This window comes from Physella acuta, unplaced genomic scaffold (genome assembly GCF_028476545.2).
Source record: "Physella acuta isolate Inbredline_101_S28 unplaced genomic scaffold, ASM2847654v3 ptg001426l, whole genome shotgun sequence".
NCBI classification, from domain to species: Eukaryota; Metazoa; Mollusca; class Gastropoda; family Physidae; genus Physella; species Physella acuta.
Window position 1 is genome coordinate 424,503 of NW_026732941.1, and position 22,785 is coordinate 447,287.

The 22,785-nt window shown below is 34.7% G+C and overlaps 2 protein-coding genes across 2 annotated transcripts; both read right to left on the reverse strand.

Moving 5' to 3' along the window:
- Positions 1-2,610: 2,610 nt before the first annotated feature.
- On the reverse strand, positions 2,611-10,399 carry LOC131927658 (uncharacterized). Its single transcript, XM_059283414.1, has 6 exons — positions 10,300-10,399; positions 8,456-8,654; positions 5,456-5,587; positions 4,622-4,751; positions 4,130-4,317; positions 2,611-2,840 (listed from the first exon to the last, which is right to left on the reverse strand). The coding sequence occupies exons 2-6, from the start codon at positions 8,460-8,462 to the stop codon at positions 2,611-2,613; spliced, it is 687 nt and encodes a 228-aa protein (XP_059139397.1). The 5' UTR covers positions 8,463-8,654; positions 10,300-10,399.
- A 7,233-nt stretch (positions 10,400-17,632) lies between these two features.
- LOC131927659 (G-protein coupled receptor GRL101-like) lies at positions 17,633-19,486 on the reverse strand. Its single transcript, XM_059283415.1, has one exon. The coding sequence runs from the start codon at positions 19,484-19,486 to the stop codon at positions 17,633-17,635; it is 1,854 nt and encodes a 617-aa protein (XP_059139398.1).
- Positions 19,487-22,785: the final 3,299 nt, after the last annotated feature.

Genomic DNA, 22,785 nt, shown 5'->3' on the forward strand with positions numbered 1-22,785 from the left:
CGGGGGGGGGGGGGGGGGTTGGACTGAGACTGAGTATGTCAAGCCTATTTTTTAAAGTAAGCCAGTGGCTTACTTATTTATATATAAATATATATATATATATATATATATATATATATATATATATATATATATATATATATATATATATATATATATATATATATATATATATATATATATATATATATATATGGGTGTGTGTTTAAGCTTTAATCATGCAGACTTAAGAGTAACATAGCTTATAATTTTATTAATACCGCAAGAGGTAGAATGGTTTTCTCTGCAGTTATCACGTTTATGTCATGGTGTCATCCCCACCCACTTGTAATAATTGTAGATTTTTACGTTAAAGACTGTATAACTTTAATTTCTCATAAATGGAACTGGCAAAAAACCATTTTTCTTGTGTACATTTTGCAATGTTTTTTTTTACTTGGGTAGCCCTTTAAATGATGTCACCCTTTGCGGTCCGCACCCCCCGCTCTGCCCTCGCTACGCCTCTGATTGAAACCTAGCCAAAACCTTAACCTTGAGAACGTAAACCAAACAGTGGAACTAACCACAACATAAGAATGTACAGTGTTTCTTTCAGGCATCTTTTCAGGTGAGAAAAGAAGGGAGGGGGGGGGAGGCAATGACACCTCTCCCCATCCGGCTACAAAATATAAAACAACATAACACAACACCCCCACTCCCTAGGAAGTTTCTAGTACCCATTCCCCGCCACCATGTGTCTATCGTCACAAAGAATACAAAAAATTCCCAGATAGTAAATAACCTAATTCTAAAAATTTTACTGTATTGTTTGAAAAAAAAAACTAGCTAATTTTAATATTAAGGGTCAAAGGGAAACAATTCAAAAAACTATTTTACCTGGCTTTGTGTTTTGGGTATTTTCCCTAAAGAAGTGCAACTTTGTGAATTTTTTTTTTGTCTTTAAATTGCAATGTGGTATGGTCAGATATAATATTTGATGGTTTTGGTATATAAAAGTAGATTTTTTAAATTTTAATGCGTATAACGTAATAAAAATGTCAAGCGTCAAAACAAATGCTGGGCTTAATTTAAATAAACCGGGAGTGATCTCCCCTAAACTTTCTCGAATATTCTAATATAAAATAACAGGGGATGGGAACTCGGGCTATAGACATGATTTTTAATCCATTTTAAATACTTAAAGTTTTAAAAATAGAATAAAATCTCGTAGACAAATTAATTGCACACCAAGTGAACGCGAAATAAAAAAGCGCATAATAGTGCGCAATATTATTATTACTTTTAAAATTTACATTAGTTTTTAGAGAAATCGGAAGTAGCGTAAAGTACTACTTCCAGTCAACGGAAATGACTCAAAATTTAATAGAAGGTAGAGAATTAGATATTTTACTTACGTATGAAATTTCATTTATCTATCTGAAATAGTACTCAAGTTATAGGCTTTTGAAAAATTCAAAGTAGGAAAAGTACCACTTCCGGTTAACGGAAATCGCTCAAAAGTTGATACGGATCTACGATTTTGATTAAATACTTATATATGAAATTTCATCAACCTAGCTGTAACGGTACTCAAGTTATCGTGTTTACACGCGGACACACACACACACACACAGACACACAGACATACGGACAAGATTGCAAAATTATGTTTTTCCGTATCAGTGAGATGCAAAACGTCGAGATTTGCAAAAATCTCGATTTTTTTTTTTTTGCACGATTACAAGACTTTCTCTATACTTCGTATATACGAGAAAGTAAAAATGCAAATTGATTTTTAGAAATGTGCACATAGACAGCAAGCATTAAAATACCGTAAGCCTGTATCATTGATGCATTTTTTTCTAAGATTGCTTTTTGATAAGACTATAATAAATAATAATGTATTTTGTTTAACTCTACCTCAGCTGTCCCATGTGACTTGGGCTAAAACGGGAAAAAAGACGACGATGATGATAAACGTGTTTATTTAAAAAATCTTAATGATATGTAATGTAAATGGATATTTGAAATTATGTCTTATATAAATATGCATTTAAAAAAATAAATAATAATAATACAATAACGTTAGTTTCCAATGATCATGAGTCTTTGCGTACAATATTTAACAACTCTTATTTATATTGCTGGAACATTATAATAATGCATCTTTGATTTTATCTGTGTAATCAACCAAGAAATATGTTGAGATATGATACGCCAGGCCAAAACCCCGCACCATAAAGGTTGCTTGTACTTCCTCGAATCTTATAATCTTTCTTCTAAAGAAAGACATCATTGCCTTATGTGTATCTACAAAGATAAACAGGAAATAATAAACATGTATCAACATTTTAACTGTAACATGACTTTTAGAAATCAAGTGTATGTGACTTATTACAAAGGTAGAAACCTACACGATGCTCGATGTTTCCTAACACGATATCAGTTTTTATTATTCGATTACAAAAATAAATGCATAACATGAAACTGAGCTTTATTCTGAACATAAAATATATGATATACACGAAATTAGTCATAATCAGTTTTGATTATCCTTAATCCGATTAAATTATTGATTCATGATCCACACCTCGTTATCAACATTATGTCTTATGGACGCCTATGGACGAATTATTCTTGGTAACTTGAGTCCGCACGTGTGGCTTGCATCACGTGACTGACAGCATCTTTCAACCGGAAGTAGCTGAAACACATGCAGCAGCTAAGCGACTCCTCGTAGACGGTGTTGAGGCTATTCAGAGCCTGATAGGCTCGCTGGACTTCTCCGTGGTAGTAGCTGTTTCGTCTCTGTAGCTTGTTCAGGTGTTTTTTGAGTTGTGCGTCTGTCATCACGTCTTCGTCTGGTGGATTAAGGATTAAGATTACTAATTAAAAATAAAGAAATGTTATTCTATTGGTGTTGTTTTCGTAAAAGGTTATTAATTCAGATAGCCTCATCTCTATTTTAGTTTATTTTATTTTTATCTATCTATCTCTTTTACAATTTAATATGTATCATTCTTCTACGAAATGAATTATATAATCGATATATGTCTCTTTTATCTGCATCGAATACACTATGATTGAATAAAATATAGTTTTTATCTTTAAAATAAAATAATTTAGACTGCATCATGTTCATCTATTAAATATATGTTGATGTATCTTTGTAAAAAGATTTTGTCTCAAAAATCAAAATAAAATTTAGAAAGTATGTTAAAATAATTGCTAAATTATCCATGGGACAAATACTTAACTCATGTCATGATAGAAAGAAGATTTGACCTTAATAGTTAAACACTTCATGACACTAAAGATAACTAGGATTTTTAATCTTTCGTATTATACTAAAATTGAATAACAGTATCTATATACATAATTCTCTTCTCGGATACCCTAGAAAACACCAAGCTGTAAGAGCGCCTCATAGCAGCCCCTTCTCTTCCTCCCACCCCCACATGGTCTGGTGAGCTGTGGTTCAAGCTAAATGTTTACAATCGTAGAGCCGGGTTTAGTGACGGCTATTAGGGGCAGATAATTTAGTTTGAAATGATTTTAAACTTAGGGGAGGTTACTAAGATGAGGCTGCTTTCACGGGGGGGGGGGGGGGAGTGTAGGGTAGGTGTTGGCGGAAATGAGGGTGGGGGTAGTATCGTCCTTAAAGACCAACTGATAGTGTTTTAAAGCAAATATTTTCAGTGGCAGCACTGGTACTGTCGAATTTACAAATTATGAATTACTGTAAATAAAACAACTAAATAGCGGCGTATGATACGCCGCGGGTCGGCTCGTACTTTGTATTTAGTTAACAAGACAATTTAAACATGATGATAAGCTTAAAGGTGTTTTGGTCTTGTTTATACCTTTCTCTCATTGGCTGAAGTCGAACAAAAATTCAGAATACCTCACCCTATAAAGTCAAGACATGATTTACCAGCCAATCAACGTCTTCTTCAAAATGAAATATGTATATTAGTTTATTACTTCCCTTTAACAAAGGAATATAATCAAATAAATGTAGAGCTACGATTTAATGACGAACTATAATGTCCTCATTAATCCCCTTTATTTTATGTAACCACTTGTTAGATGCCATCTCGCGCCCATGCCCTGCTTAAACCCAGAATTCTATCAATGTCCCTGTACGTACCCTCTAGCTTCTCATCTATAAGGCCGGATATTTTCTTCAGTTTTCTGATCGCTTGCCTCCCTTTGCTCAGTGGTTTTCTCCCCGTTATCAGAGGACGACTCTCATTCTCATGGCTGTCGTCTTCATCGGCTGTCTCGTTGTTTTTTTTAATCAGCTCAATCTTATCAAAGAAGGCCTTTAAGCCCGTTCTGAAGACATGAAAATATGTACCTTTTAAGTAAAACATGATAATATCCAGATTGAATGTTACATTTCCCTAAATAAAATTAGAGAAAACAATCATAACAAAATGTATCACATTTATTTTGCAATCTCCACTTAGATAACAACAATTTAAAAAAAAAAAATTAAGAATAAAAATTAACCCTTTTACGTGAAGTTGAATACAACAGTGGTTGATTTATCACTAGTTCTATAATCGATACATGTGTACGATGCAACCACGTTCTTTTCGAATGATACATAGAGTTTATATTAAGTTTAAAAACCTACGTTTCGTTAAATTGTAGTGTAGCGATCGACGAATCGTCCAACCATTGACGAATATTTTTTAGATTTTCTGCAGAGACAATCTGTCTGACAAGTCGAGGGAGTCGACAGGAACGAAATAAGGGACAAGAGCCTGTGCGAGATTTAGATACAAATAATTAAATGAATCATATACTATCGGTATCGGCTAGGCGTCGCCCTAGCAATACAAACTTAGTCTAAATGTAAGTTTGAATTCTAACATGTAGTGTGTTTTAAAATAAATATTAAAACTTTTAAAAATTCAGCGTGTAAAGAAATGAACAGAAAGCTCAGAACACCATTACAAAAACATAAACCTAATCCTATAGGATTACCTACACATCACATGCCATTTTTTGATAACATAGTTTATTTTTCAAAGGTGTTAGAATTTTAAAAAATAAAAGCTGGAGTGAGCTCCCCTTAACTTTCTTGTATATTCTTATATAACAATAAGTTTTGAGAAGGTAATTTGGGACCAAGAAAAAAAATAGTAAAGTTTCCTCTCTAGGAAACTAGCGACCCATTGTGCAGATTAAGTAGAGTTCATATGTTTCTTGACCTTGACATATGAAGAGATAATGTGGTCAGCACTTTGCCCAGCCGCCTTTACTTTTCTTTACGTGAGTTAGGTACCCATCAGATTTAGGTGGATTCACGGACGTTCACCTGACAAAAACCCGGATTTAAAGTTTTTCGGGTTAGCAGTCTAGCACTCTACTGCCAGGCCACTCCGTTCTATAGATTTGAGACAAAACACCCTTTTTATATTTGAGAAATCACGGTTAAAGGATTTAAATGTAGAACACAACTGACATTGAATTTCTATGAAACCGTCGTTGATGTCCTTGAGAAGTTCTCTCATCGATGTGTGTTTCCCTTGCAGGTCCTTGCTAACGCTGACAACTTTCCTGTGTAGAATCTTGAGCTCGTGTCGGGAGAGATATTCTATACAAATTAAAAATAAAATGGGAGTAATCTCCCCTAAAGGTTTTCAAATAATATTTCATAAATAATCGTGTTCACGGACAGTCAAGAAAAAACATCCATACACGTACACGTACACGTACACATACACATCCACGTCCACGTACACGTCCACGTCCACGTCCACGTACACGTACACGTACACGTACACGTACACGTACACGTACACGTACACGTACACGTACACACAGGGGAGTAGCAAGGGGGGGGGGAGGCCGGGGTGCGGATTGCACCGGGTGACACCATTTAGGGGGGGGGGGTGTGACACCAAGGCAAAAAATAGTAAAATATATAGAGAAAAACTTGAGAGGGGGGATGCAAATCGAAAGTTTGTGGGGGGGGGGGGGTGCAAATCGAAAACTTGAAAGTTTGTCCCCGGAAAGCGTCGCTACGCCTGTGCGGGGTGACACCATTAAGTGCCGCACCGGGTAACACCCGACCTCGCTATGCCACTGCATACATATGTACACATACACATACGCATACGCATACACATACGCATACGCATACGCATACGCATACGCATACGCATACGCATACAAATACACATACACATACACATACACATACACATACACATACACATACACATACACAAACACAAACACATACACATACACATACACATACACATACACATACACATACACATACACATACACATACACATACACATACACATACACATACACATACACATACACATACACATACACATACACATACACATACACATACACATACACATACACATACACATACACATACACATACACATACACATACACATACACATACACATACACATACACATACACATACACATACACATACACATACACATACACATACACATACACATACACATACACATACACATACACATACACATACACATACACATACACATACACATACACATACACATACACATACACATACACATACACATACACATACACATACACATACACATACACATACACATACACATACACATACACATACACATACACATACACATACACATACACATACACATACACATACACATACACATACACATACACATACACATACACATACACATACACATACACATACACATACACATACACATACACATACACATACACATACACATACACAAACACACGACCGAAAATTGCAAAACCAAGTTTTTTCCGACTCAAGGAGGTGTTAAAAAATCAAGTTTTGAGAAAATCTCGATTTCAATTTTTGAATTGTTACAATACTTTGTCCAAACTTCGTGTACGAGAAAGTAATGATAACAATAAGTAGCTTTATGTACAAACATTGTAAAGGGTATTATATGTTCTTTTATTTTACTAAACTAAATAAGGTATGTGAAACTATTTATGTGAACTAATTTTCGTTCTATATAGGCCTAAATGTCCGTTAATGGTTGCAGAATTTAGGGTTTAGGAAAAAAAATAAAACAAACATCTGAGTTTATCCTACAATTATAATACTAACAAGTGCATTTTATACACATAACTTAAGCTATCGTGTTCACAAACAGAGAGACAGACAAACACACACACATGGACACTTAGACATACGGACATACATTTCAAAACCGCCACCCCCCCCCCCCCCCCCACACCCCCCACCACCCCCCCCCCCCCCCCCCCCCCCCCCCCCCCCCCCCCCCCCCCCCTCCCGAACGAAATGAAATTTATATAATTTATATAGAAAAATATATACTTTTAACAGTGTCCGCCCCCCCCCCGAAGAAAGTCTACCGCCCCCCCCCCCCGAACATTTCAAGTGCCCCCCCCCCCCCCCCCCCGGAGAAAAAAGTCTGGAAGAAACACTGTGCACGATTACTATATTTTCTACATACTACTCTTATAGGTAAAAGTAAAAATTAGAGGCAAAAATTAAATAATATTCCTATAGGTAAGGTTTAAGTGTGCAGTTCCGTAAATTTTTGATTGATTTTTTTAAATTTTCAAATATTTTCCAAAAAGACAAAATATCAAGAAAAAAAAAACAATATAAAGAAATATTAGTGGAAGATTTTCTATAGTAAATAAGTGTAGCAGAGGCAAACTATTTCGAGTGTGAGTGTGTGTTTATGCTAGTGTGTGTATGTGTGTGGTGTACGTGTGTGTGTGTGTGTGAGCATGTGGTGTGTGTGACAAAATTTTGAACCTCCCACATCAGATGATCCTGGCTACGCTGCTGAAGGTATCAATTGAGCTCAAGCCGAAAGAACATAAAGCATCGGAAATGATGTCTCAAATAGGTCATATTGTAATTGTTTTTATCGAGAGCGGTGTTTTTATCGAGAGCGGTCTGCTTTCTAGTCAACTATTTACTGTGGATTGAAAATGGAATCAACGCTTCTCTAATTGCACAATTAAAAGTGTGTTTCTACATTGGAATATATCTTGTATTTCTATTACAGACTTTAAATAAATTCTGATTTATAAATTCTTTGCAAAAAGAAACGTTTTCCAGATAAGTGTTAAACATTTTCTGATCTCACGATATAAATAAACAAATAGTAAACTTCGCTGAGTCTTAGTAGTATGTAGATTGGTTAACAACATAGAACGACACATAAAAACTAATAATATATTATTAAGCTCAAACAAATTATATATAAATATATATATATATATATATATGTATATATATATATATATATATATATATATATATATATATATATATATATATATGTATGTATATATATATATATTTGTTTTAGCTTAATAATATATCAATCCTTTATGATCAAACCCTGGAGAAAAGAATATAATATTTAAACTAACCAGGAAATAAATTAATATGACGAACCTGCCATTATACATTAGGCATGAACTATTATCTACACCACATTAGGTTGATCACATCCGACACGCTGTAATCTGTTAGGGGAGTAAACTGGTTGGGTTCGGTGGACTGTGGACACTTTTATCTGGTTTTTTGCTGCTTGGGGGTGGTGGTGGCATTGGCGTATCTAAAGGCTGGGGGTGGGGGGATTCAGACGCCTACCCTAGGGTGTACAAAAAAATAAGGACAATTTAAAAGTGTATTACTCAAGTGCTCCATTACTAAATTATATATAGTCAAAGTTAAAAAAAACAACAAGACCGTTACATGGCTTTACAGAGAGATTAAACTTTTTCTCTATTGATTGTGTAACAGCAATATGAATATCGTTAACACCGGTACACATCGCGTTACATAATATTCATATCATGGGGACGGTCCTCTTTCGTTTTCTTAATTAAATTGGATGGATTTTCACCGGAGTGAAATCTAGAAACTAGAAGAAAAAAATAATTACGTGAGTTTTGTCAAGTAATTATTACAATGTTAAGAAATGCCATGTCTAGTTTCTAGTAGTTAAATAGTATTTTCAATCAAATTTTCCATCAATGTTCTTGATAGATATGCATTTATTATATAACTCAGAAATAAATATCATGACATTAAAACTAGTTATCATGGCGAGGGGATGGATTTGTATCCCTAATTAAAAATGCAACCAGAATTTATGTGTAAACTAATAAACAAATATAATACATATTTTATCAATTTTATGTCGTTAACTTAGATTTTATTATTAGAAACTACTTTTTGTGATGGATTACATTTTACAGCGGCCTTTTCCCTTTAGCATCTCTCAACTGATATACATCTAAAAAATGAGGGTTTTATTGTTTGTCCCATATTATAATCTTTCCTATCCAGCAGTAAATAATTTGTCAGTCTAATTAATTTCTATAGTGTTTTCGAACGTCAAGCATAAACTATTTAAAATATATTAAAGCAATTGAACCATACATAAATACTATTTAAGAATGTAGTTTCATATTTATAAATACTTTGCTGACAATTTTGTTAAATTTGTAAATATGTCGATTTAAATGTTTAGTATTGTTAGTAAGAACATAATCTGATATACAAAAATATGCACTGTGGGACAATTTTATTTGTGCTAGATTTAATTATTTATAGTACTACTGTAATATGTGGACAATAGTTACACTGTGTTGTGCTTGGATCGTACACTTTTAATCAAGACAATAACCATTCTAGGACACATAATAAGCGATAAGAAAGCAGATAACGGTAAAGTATGACTCTAGTTTATTAATAGATTTTCAATGCAAGCCAATTTTCTTAAAATACTTATGATCGTGTAGCCTCTGGTTATGCAATCGTTATATTTAGGCAACTGATGTCATTTTGTCAATCTCACATGAGATATTTTTACAGATAAACTTAGTATCTGTGATAGCAAAATAAACGCTTATAAACACCATGGTTCGGTTATCAAAACTCCACACATATCTTCTGCGTCATGCTTATAAATGTAACTGTTATCAGTATAGATAAATACATCTAAAATTAAGTCTTTGAAACTGCGCATTTCTAATTTCACTTTTACTAAAAGTGAAATTAGAAATGTTTTTATAACAAACTGTGCGAATATTTAATAATCATTACATTATTAAGAAGTCACTATAAAATGGCGCGAAAAATCGATCTTTGCTAACACGATTTGTTCTCCTATATTGTTAGGGTCAAGATGACATTTTAATGATGGAATAGACAGAGCTAACATTAAAGTGCATAAACAAGAGGTAAAATTATAAAAACAGGTGAGAATTTAATTAATTATTAATTATTACCTTGTAATGACGCTGAATTCCTTGAGTAAGAAAATAAAATCAAACACAAAGAAATTCTACGGGCGGCCAGTCTACATGTCTCAATGCCTTTTCAAAAGTACACACCGTGTAAAAGTGGCAAGCTGCTTTAATAGCTTACACGGACAACGAGTTCAACCGGAAGTCAGCCAAATCGCTCCAACGTGGTTGCCATAAATTCCTTAGCAATGGCGGTTGTTAGGCACGCCGCGAAACAACCTACTTTTAGTTTAGTTTTGTTTTTACCATTTAGTATACAGAGTAAAATGGATCTACGACAAATTCCCGAATGACTTCCCCGAATGCCGTTAGCTCGAATTATGAAACAAAATTTCCTTCGACATAGGCTTTAAGTGTGCCAAAAGCAATATGATAACACGTTAAGAAAAGAAATTTCATTCAGAACCTAATTCCGTAAATAAAGGGTTAAACCTCGCCCCGTAGAAACCATTTCTTTTAAATAAAAGTTAGCGTGCCTTCGATGATTTTAATCAATCCGGCTCAACCTTACGCAAAAACCGTCATTTTTCTCAGTGATTACTACAGCTATGATTGGAATTTAATCGCCAATATAGTGTAGCGGGAATAAACTAATTCACAATTGTGTTAAAGCTCTTTAAAAAAATCTATGGACCTAAGCAAAAAAAAAATATAGGGGGAGGGGGACGCTGACAACCCCCCACCCCCCAAACTCCGCCCCCCCCCCCCCCCCCCCCCAACAAAATATTTAAAATGTATAAGCATTAAAAAAACCAGTACATTTTTATGACGGTCTAAGGGACATAATCCAGAAAATTAATTAAGTTGTACTTAAGCTGTGGTACTTTTCCTTTAAAATAGGAAACGTCTTTGTGAAATTGATTTATTTTTAAGTTTTAATTTAACATTGTATGTATTGCTCTAGAATACTACACGTTTGTAATTTTTATCGTTAAACATGTATAATGTAATAAAAAATGCAAGTGGCACAACTAATAATAGGCTTCATAAAAAAACATATTTAATAAAAAAAGTCCTAAGAATCAAGAGTAATGTATCTACGTTGATATGGTTAATTGTGATTTCTAAAGCAAGAGACTAAAATAATTGAATACAAAGTAAATTACGTGTCTGAGGCGAAAAAAAAAAAAAGACTAAAATAATCATTGGTGTACTTATAAAAACAATCTGTATCTCTTGGTCACCTATTATTTAATCACAATATTACAGAAAGGAAACGCTTATGTATTTTGTTAACGCATTCAGATGATCGTTATAATGTACTTATTTCTTAACAATAGGCTACATATAGATTATACATTTGATCAACACAAATAGTAAATTTATCCCAGCAGAAATATTGATGAGTATTTAACAAGGTAAAATTTCTACACGTCATGTTTAAACTGTTGCCGTAAAGACCACTTCTTTTAAATAAAAGTTAGGGTTTCTTCGAAGCTGGCTAAATCTTATCCAATAACCGTAATTTCTATCTATAAATTGCTACCGCAGTGTTTGGACAGTAATCGCCCACGACAGTGAGAGTAATCGCCCATGATAGTTTAACGAGAAGAACAATTTTGTCACAGCTCTGAATGGAATATACTGATATCTACCAAAATCATTACCTTTAGCTAGTCAGAATCGTAGCCTTAACCCTCATCCTACAATGAACCTCACCCTAACCTCAATCCACAAAAATACAGTACAATATTTATATTAAGTTTCACAACATTTTTTCCCACGGAAACTGGTAAAATTAAATATAATCTACTTTAATAAGAAACGCTGTCCTAATCTTGACTTAACTCTCGTATCTCGCGTCCGCACGTGTGACTTGCATCACGTGACTGGCAGCATCTTGCAACCGGAAGTAGCTGAAGCACATGCAGGAGCTGAGAGACTCCGCATAGACGGTGTTGAGGCTATTCGGAGCCTGATACGCTCGCTGGAACTCTCCGTGGTAGTAGCTGTTTCGTCTCTGTAGCCTATTAAGACGCTGTTTAAGTTCCTCGTCTGACAACACGTCTTCGTCTGGTGGATTAAGGATTAAGATAGGATTAATGATAGAAAGCAGAGTTTCGTTCAGACACATGTCGCATGGTAGAAACTGTACTTTGTTTTTTTTAAAATTAAATCTGTTGTTTCCTTGAAATAAAGTAAGTTCATTTTCACATTTTTTTAAGCTGCATCACAATGATAAATTTGGTAGTTTAATAGTTCATGCAACGATGAATCAAATGTAGACATTTTATACATTTTATGAATTGTCGTATTATATTTGAAACACGAATCATAAGTTACTGTAAATTTCGTTTACAAGACAGCTCAATATTATACATATTGATCTGTAATCGGCCATAAGTGACATCGAGATCTAAAAGTAGAATTTACGACTGCTAACGCAAAAAGTCTCGATTTTGGATCCCGGTTTCGAGTCAACCCAAAGTTTATAAATACTTCATATAAAAATAAAGCGGTTTGGCATATAGTTGACCATTACCGATGTCATTGAAAAACATGAACTCGATTGGAAATTAAAATCGGCAAATTTCTTTTTCAGTAGACAAGTGGCGTAATCCAATAAAACACTTTAATTGTAGTTACGCCGTGGTATCGTCCCTGGATAAATACATCTTTGTGAATTTTTTTAATTATTATGTTTTAATGTTTAACGAGCTTACCCGCGCCGTAAGCATACGCCGCTATTTAGTTGTTTTATTTTCTACTTCTTAATATTTCAACACTTCCAAAGCTGCGACGAAAAATATTTTGCTTTAAAACACTATCAGTAGCTCGTGAAGGACGATTTTTATTCTCACACTCCTTCCCCCCTCCCCCACCCACGTGAAAGCAGCCGTCCGTGACGACAGTTTAAAGACGACAATGAAATGATCAAAAAGATTTGTTTCAAATCGATTGAAAACTGAATTATCTGACCCTAATAGCCGTCACTAAAATTCTACCTGACTCTACGATATATATATAATTCTCTTCTTAGATACCCTAGAAAACACCAAGCTGTAAGCGCGCCTAGCAGCCCCCTCTCTTCCTCTCTAGGCTTATCCCTACCACCCCCACCCCGATATGGTCTGGCGAGCTGTGGTTCACGCTAAATGTTTACAATCGTAGAGCCGGGTTTTGTGACGGCTATTTGGGGCAGATAATTTAGTTTAAAACGATTTTAAACTTAGGGGAGGTAACAAAGAGGAGGCTGCTTTCACGGGGGGTGTAGGGTAGGGGTCGGGGGAAAGGAGGGTGGGAAGGGGTTATCGTCCTTTACGACCTACTGATAGTGTTTTAAAGCAAATATTTTCAGTGGCAGCGTTGGTACTGTCGAATTAACAAATTATGAACTACTGGAAAGTAGAAAATGTAACAACTAAACAGCGGCTTACGATACGCCGCGGTTCGGCTCGTTGTAAATGTTTGGCTTGAACCACAGTGCACAAGACTGTTGGGGTGAGGGGGGGTAGCTATATGCTTAGAGAGCGGTGGAGTAACGGCGTGCGTTTACGTGGTGTCTCGCATGGTCCCCATGAAGATAATTATATATAGAAATACTCAAAACAGAAGAATTTGTTTTTCAAATACACACTGCCCAATGTTCGTTGGTCGCCAACGATAAGATAATGTTAATGCTGCCACGTTTTTATTGTTCTTTACAACACCTCTCACCACACTTAGCACTTAACACACACCACCACATACCGTGAAGTAACATAACACTTCAATATCATTTCCGATGTGTGTATGTGTATGTGTAGTGTAGTGTATATGTATGTGTATGTGTATGTGTATGTGTATGTGTATGTGTATGTGTATGTGTATGTGTATGTGTATGTGTATGTGTATGTGTATGTGTATGTGTATGTGTATGTGTATGTGTATGTGTATGTGTATGTGTATGTGTATGTGTATGTGTATGTGTATGTGTATGTGTATGTGTATGTGTATGTGTATGTGTATGTGTATGTGTATGTGTATGTGTATGTGTATGTGTATGTGTATGTGTATGTGTATGTGTATGTGTATGTGTATGTGTATGTGTATGTGTATGTGTATGTGTATGTGTATGTGTATGTGTATGTGTATGTGTATGTGTATGTGTATGTGTATGTGTATGTGTATGTGTATGTGTATGTGTATGTGTATGTGTATGTGTATGTGTATGTGTATGTGTATGTGTATGTGTATGTGTATGTGTATGTGTATGTGTATGTGTATGTGTATGTGTATGTGTATGTGTATGTGTATGTGTATGTGTATGTGTATGTGTATGTGTATGTGTATGTGTATGTGTATGTGTATGTGTATGTGTATGTGTATGTGTATGTGTATGTGTATGTGTATGTGTATGTGTATGTGTATGTGTATGTGTATGTGTATGTGTATGTGCATGTGCATGTGCATGTGCATGTGCATGTGCATGTGCATGTGCATGTGCATGTGAATGTGAATGTGAATGTGAATGTGAATGTGAATGTGAATGTGAAAGTGAATGTGTATGTGTATCTGCATGTGAATGGTTATGTACATTGGTATGGGTATTTTGTAGGGTAATTGGCATGTGTATGTGTACCTGCATGTGCGTAAATTATGTGTATAGGTATGGGTATCGGCATGTGTATGTGTATCAGTCAATGTTCGTCTTGGTCTTGGAAGTACTATTTTATTTTATAAAAATTATAATATTGTAAGGTGGTCGATGTCATTACATGTGCTGTAATTTTGATGGTGGTTGATTTAATAAAATGTGATTTTGTTTAGTTGAGTGATTGATTCAATTAATGAGATCCTTTCAACTTCTTCTTGCTACAGCAGACGAGGAAAATATTTAAAAAAAACAACATCAAAATCGTAGTGTTTTTAATCTATTTATTAAACTTGAACTTTATCTAGCGTATGTTACTAAAAAATAAAAATAAAGCTACACATAAAGCTGTTAACTGACATATAAAAAAACATAAAAATATATAAAGGAACAATTTAAAAAAAAAAACAAATAACATTTAACTATCATTGAACAGCTCGTCGGTATTTAAAAATCTATTTTTTGAAAACCCAGTAAAATGTATAAAAGAAACAACAAGAAAATACGCTTTTAAAAATATCTTTAGCACGCGTGGGCAACTGTAAATACTTGCCCGCCACTTTGTTTTAACCCTTGTTATAAATGTATTAACACCGTATTTTAAATCCTAAAGTGGTTTTCAGTGCACTAAAAAAAATCTTAAATGGGATAAAAATAAAATCGAAAAATAACTGTATTAAAATAGTTGTGTTGATAAATGATTAATCTTAAAAATGGATGACAGCTATAGCTAATTGTTGAGTGGGCTTAAACTGTTTTGGTTGAACTGTTTATCCTTAACTATCATAGAGGCGATTAGTTAGAATGTAGGCCGGTTTTCTGCTGTTTTTGTTAAAACTATCAAGTTGCATGTATCATCATGTATAACTGACACAGTGGAGGGAAGATGAGGGTGGGGGATCAGGTGTAAGTAATGTGTCCACGGTTTTGATTGATTAATGAAGCTAACAATGTACTGTTCAGCATTATTCTAGAAGTCTCGTGATATAAAAATTAAGAAATGCTTCATGTAAGAAAGATTTTGCTAAACAGGCATATAGGCTACATACAACGAAACAAAATGAAAATGCATTTCCTTTCACAAATATAATTAAAGTTACCTTTTTATCGATATTGACAGTTTTCTTTTTATCCACGTATATTTCCTACTTATTTTATACATTTTACGCTAGGTAAATAACAGTAAATATTATATTTCATCATGTGATATAATCGCTTTTCATAACTTACCCTAAGATTTACAATCACCAATCCTAAACTTTAAATGCTACAATAACCATAACTCACAGCATAACATAACATTTAACACAAGCAGCATCACGTTCAATAACGTAATCCACGTAACATTAATTACACATACTTTGAACATACACGAACTTAAGTGTAATATAAACGCTAACCTCAGCAAAGTTTAGGTACGGTGTGGTGAATTAGTAGAGCGTTTTACTACTAGTCCGAAGGTCTCAAGTTCGGATCTCTGTTCGTACTCATGACTGCAGGACGTCCCTGAGTCCATCCAGCTCCAATTGGTACCTGACTCATGTTAGGGAAACAAATTCGGCTGGTCATGGTGCTGACATTATTAACTCATCTTATACCGACGTCATTGCCATATGAGCTATACTTCATCTGCCCCTTGTGTCTTGGGCACAAACGAGAAAATATGATGATTGCATAGCTTTGGTTTTATGATACAGTACTATTCATTGTCAGAAAGGCCGTTCATTGTCACCCTAGTTGTGCTACTTGAGTTGTGATAAATTTAAATATTGGAGAAATATAATATTTATAAGACAAAATCGTATGTGACTTTTGAATTTGGAAACTGAAAATTGGGCCCTGTTGTACAGACTGACATGACACACACCTTAAATATTTCAACATCTGTAGTCCTGTATAACAAAAGATGTAAAATTTGTTTGTTACGGAAACCAAAAAAACCTCCACCATTTTGAATTTTTCGGTAGGCCTACTTTTAAAAATGCTAAGGTTTTTTATTTATGCAATTTAAAACATCCAAATTAAATGGCATGTGTTTCAATATATATTAAAACTTTTTACATGACACCTTTTTGAAATAGCTACTATTGAGAATTTTACGAGTACAAAAAATCGTACCAATTTTAGTATACAAAGTTTAAAAATTTGCGTATTATTTACCATACCTGTTTTTCTATGAAAGTTATCACAAATTCCCTCGTAACAAAAATGTATTTTAGCATGAAGAACAATTACTGAAATACGGTGGACTTTGTTTAATAAATAAAAAAATAGAAGTAGGCTTTTTAGTGTTAAAAAAACTGCAAACCTAGAAATACAGCCAAAAGTTACGAAATGTATGTCACAAAAATACTATATCTGTGTAAAGTGCAAAGTCAATTGTAAGATATGGGTTTTTCCAAGATGATGGAATTCAAGTTTATCAAATACATGAGAAATCCAGCTTTCCATAGATGCCAAATGCAATATGATGACTGACGTAAACTTGTCGTCTGCAACTTGTAAGATTGAAAAGAATTGATTTTTTTTTAATTAACAGGGTCATAAAAATAGTTATTTAAACGTATACAATATTTTTTTAAATTTTTATTAAAGTTATTATTTTTTGTTAATACAAAAATTGACAGATTTTTTAAAAGTGCAAGAAACCCATTATGACAACAAAAAAAACAGGAATTTTGTGATTTTTTTTACGGCGCATATCCCCTTAATTAATAGGCAAAAACGTCAGTGGATCATTCTCTATGTTCTGTTTTTATAAGCGGCCCATTTTTGCTGTACAATTTGCCAGATGAACAAGAGAGGATTTATGGCAGAGTTTAGCGGCAGTACAAACACAGAGAGCCAGCCCATTCTGTTTGGGCTGATATTTATTCCCACAGCTGACAACAGTCCTGTGATGGAGATAATGGAGCCACGGATGATGCTAGATAGAATGATAAGGAACAGCGTTTTTGTGTTGTTTATTTCGCTCTCCACACAACTGCTATCAAATAAAATTACCTTGAGAATCAGAATCAGACCGATAACCGTTAGGCTGATTTCCACACCTGACATAATAATGTGTATAAAAATCGCAAACATCCAGCCAGCTTGTTGTTTGTTAGGTAAAGGAAACCCGATACACAAAGCATTAGAAGAGTAGATGTTTACAGCTGGGATAAGGATAGGTAAAAGGGAGATGACGACACACAGACACCAGACACACACGTACAGCGAGACTAAACTAATTTTTATAGGCTGTTGTTCTAGTGTTGGATGCCTGTGGACATTATACATCTGAGCTGTGATCAGAACCACAAACACGCCAGAGGCGACATACGAGAGAGTAGCGAGAAAACCTGCGGCCTTACACAGTGAACTGTCTCGCCATTCTGTGTCATACAACACGTAGTCGTCACGGTAGTAAACATCAGCTCCTGCTATGAACAGTAAATACACGCTCATGATCAAATCTGACAAGACAATATTAAAAGTAGAATGCTTAAATGTGCTTGGGTCATAGTTGTTGACATATTTGATGATAATCACCGCGACATTACCAACAATACCAATGAAAGCAGTCAGCCATAACAAGAAACGTTTAACAAAGTCACCGAGTAGATTGTTACACGATGTAATAGGGTCATCAGGTGCAAAACATTTGACAGATTGAATACCTGGACAACTAAACTTACTGCAGCACAACTTGTAGCTGTCACCATGTACAGCTGACTTGACTGTAAGAGATTTCAAAATTTTAGAAGTGTTACTATCGTACTTTAAGTAATGCGTATTTCGTATATCTAGCGTGTTTATATAAATATGAGATTTGGAAATCCATAAAGTGCTCAATTTAGTGTTACTTAAATTTAAATAATCTAAAACAACGTCTTCCTCGCCTACAATGGTGAGTGAATTAAGATCTGAAAAAGAAAAATCCACCGCCCAGCTTCTTGTGTAGACAACATTTAGAACAAAATCTTTTACATGAGTGTGAGAGAGTTTTAGAACCTTCAAATTTTCTGCGATTTCAGAGTTTGTACTAATGACAATATCGTTATAGCTGAGATCGATAAATGTCAAATAGCGTATGGCATGCCAGTAAAAATTTAAAAATTCAAACAAAATGTCATTAGATAGGCTGCAGTTTGAGAGATAAATTTCAAATAATTGTATTGCCCCGTGAAGCTCTTTAAAATATTCAGTCCGTAATGTTATACCAGATAAAACTAAAATCCTGGTAGACTTATCTTTAGTCTGAAACAAATCTCTGTGATTCACCTCATTGTGGTCAAAGACCTCGGTGACGCTTTCACCACAGGCAAATCCTGTCGGACATGTCTCATAGCAGCGCAACTCGTCATCACGTGCAGGGCAGTTGTTAATGCCGTCACAGACATGCGCAGGGTGGACGAGGAGTTGGTTAAACCCACGGCAAATCATTAATTGGCTGTGCATTAAATTGAGGTTATATAAATTAAATTCTTCATCCTCTGCACCAGGACAGTCACTGTGACCATCAGACACCATATAATACGGTATGCAATACGAGTTTGGACATTTCAACAAGGCATTAGAACAAACAAAATTCTCGCAGTTAGCTAAGTGAGACATATCTGCACAACCGATTCCTATGTCCCGTCTGTATCTCTGGTTGAGATGTACACATTTAGCGGCCCATGTCACATTGTTATGTTGAAAGTTTGACCGAGAAATGTTTGAATATCTCCCAGCTACACACCTCACTACATGTATGTTCGCATCTTCGCGATGTATATATTCATTCCCTCTGTATAACGCTAGCATTTCTTCAACGCGTTTGATCTTGTCGTTATTCACAAAATACTCATCACGATATTGTTTGCCCAAGAAAAAAAAATTAATTTTGAAAAACCACTGGCTAGGTAGACATGTTCCATCTGATAGTGTTATTTCCATACAAACGTTGCAGTTATTTTCATCTCTCTTGTCATAGCAATCATAAACACCATCACATATTTTATTTTCTTCAACGCAAGTTTTTTTTACAACGCTCCTGTTCTTTTTACTGCCTGTCATCACATATTCAGTCTTAATGTCACAAATAAACATGCCCGCACACACGTCTGGTTCAGTCCCTCCTATTTGTTCGTCTGATGAATCAGGACAGTCTATGTAACCATCCCGCAGAAAACTGGTAGTGATAGAAAAAATGGCTTCACCACACGAATACGATGCCATTCCATGTTTTGGATTTTTCCAAAACGTTAAATCACGATTATTATTAAAATCAAATTCCTTCATTACATCAGAATAATTTCTTTTATTACTTACTTGGACAATCGCTAATAATCGTTCATCAAATATTTTCAAGTCAAACTCACAAAGTATTGCATTAACATGATCTGTATCCGTAGACACTTGAAACCAAGACTCATTAATGTTAGACTGGTTCAAATGAAACTCTAACGCAACATACGAATCTCCTTGGGCGTTTTCAATGTCAGACAAATTTAAGATGTTTGGTCTTTTAGTCCGCCAATGTGAAAACTCTGCATGTTTTATGAATTGCTTGCATACAATTATATATACACGTAGACTTACATTTGAGTTCTTTGATAAATTATCAGAAAATAGAATTACCAAAGTGTCCATTAAAAAATCTAATTCTTCAATGGTTTCTACACGAACAGTATGAGAACCACGTAAAGTTTGGCAATGAGCTGAAGATATGTCATAACTTACGAGTGAATCTGTCACTTTTAGTGTATAGCAGGAAAGCTTTGAAATGTGTGATTTTTTTTCACTTTTGAATAAAAACCAATCTGCATTACATTGTCCACAAAGCTTTAAAGCAATAAGTTGGTTATCAGATAAATCATCATTTGATGAAATCAATACATTATTGTCGAAATGTTTGTACCACATAACGCTTTCGTATGGTTTGATCCATATAAACAAACAGGTCATAAAGCTGAACATTATGTTTCTTTTTTCATTGTAATTCGCGTATGCCTCGCTGCAATACTCACAAAGAAATACAACAACGCGAGATGTGTAGTTATCGCCCGCTTCCATCTCTTGAAAGTATTGCATCGTTGTCCATTTTAATTTCTCATAGAATTGAAAATTACGCTCAACATAATTGTCCATATTTTCTATTTTTTCTAGCAGATCGCTTGAGCTGGTGTAAGAATCAAACCCAATCAAAGGATGCGTCATGTTTGGTGATTTAAAAATGGCGATTCTGCTGTTCATTGTTTCATCATCAGTCTCAGGTAGAAACATACTGACGATAGATTTTAGTCTCACTTTTTGTATAGGAGTTACTGTAGCTACATGGATGGCGAGTTCAACTTTATTTGATCTACAATTATCTAATGGGAAATTTAAACACAATTCTGGAAATATAAACAAACAAAGTTTTAATTAAAAACAATTATAAAGTGGGAGTGATGTCCCTCAACTTTCTCTAATATTCTTCTACAACGGTAGAGTAAAGGCTCCGCAAAGGCTCTTTAAACTGTTTTTACTTTTTCACATATAGAATCAAGTAGGCCTATAGAGGCTGCATTGTAATCGTGCAAAAAATCGTTTTACACTTACCTGAGTCGGAAAACGTTAGTTTTGCAAATGCGTCTGTATGTGTGTGTGTGGGGGGGGGGGGGGGGGGTGTAGGTATAGCTACCAACAACACAATACCTGCTAAAAAAATTAAATTCAACTAACACTAACATTCGAAAATTTCTTTCAAAAACACAATCAGATACATTCGCCTTAAAATATATATACCGAATCAACAAAACGGGGGAATAGGGCTACAGGACAGTAACCAAAAATCATCATCTTCAGGCTAAAACATTTGTAAAGAGTGAGAATAGAACCGCTCTAACACAGTACTTCATAGCCTTAGACTAAACACTATTTTAAAGACAAACAATATGCACCACATGAAGGATGGTCAGATATAATTATTTGCTTCTATAAAAATTCAAAACAGACAAAACAATTATAACGGAAAACACAAAGAAAATATACGGCACCTTGGCCAAACGACAATTAATACCTCTACATACTAGGATAAAGAGGACCACGGACTCCAACACTATCGACGTTGGCTATAAGTTTAAAAACATCCATAGCTAACAGTTCACAAAAAAAAAGCAATGGAAGTAGGCTGCAGACTTATTTACGATACAATACACATCACCAGGAATCGCATTACAAAAATATATTTTACGACATCATGTTAAATAATGTAGACAGAACATAAAAGAAACAGAACGACAAAATAACATATTTTCGAAATGTTCAACGTTACACAAAGTTAGGCAAACCCTAGAGGGACAATGCTAAAAACAAAGAAAACAGATGTGCTAAATATTACGCTTACAATTGTAATTTAAATTTAAAATAAATCAGACAATAACGATACGCTGACGGCGACAGCCGTTGCAGACGGCCCGCAAAAAAAAACAAATTTGACGAAAAATGACACCGATAACAATATCATAAAAGCTTGTTATTAAAAGTTTGTATGAATTATTTTAAAAAAAAAATTACTCATAATTACTCAGAAGGCAGAGATTTAGATCTTTTACTTACTTGTGAAATTGCATTTATCTATCTGAAATAGGCTTTCGAAAAATTTAAAGTCGAAAAAGTTCCACTTCCGGTTATCAAAAATCGCTTAAAAGTTGATACAGAACTACACATTTGACAATATATTTATATATGAAATTTCATCAACCTAGCTGTGATGGTACTCAAGTTATCGGTTTTACAGACACACACGCACACACAAATACACGCACATACACACATGCACACCACACAGACATACAGACAAAATTGCAAAACTGTGTTTTTCCGACTCAGGAAGGTTTTCAATACTCATTACTTCGTATGAAAGAAAGTAAAAAATTTTAAATTTC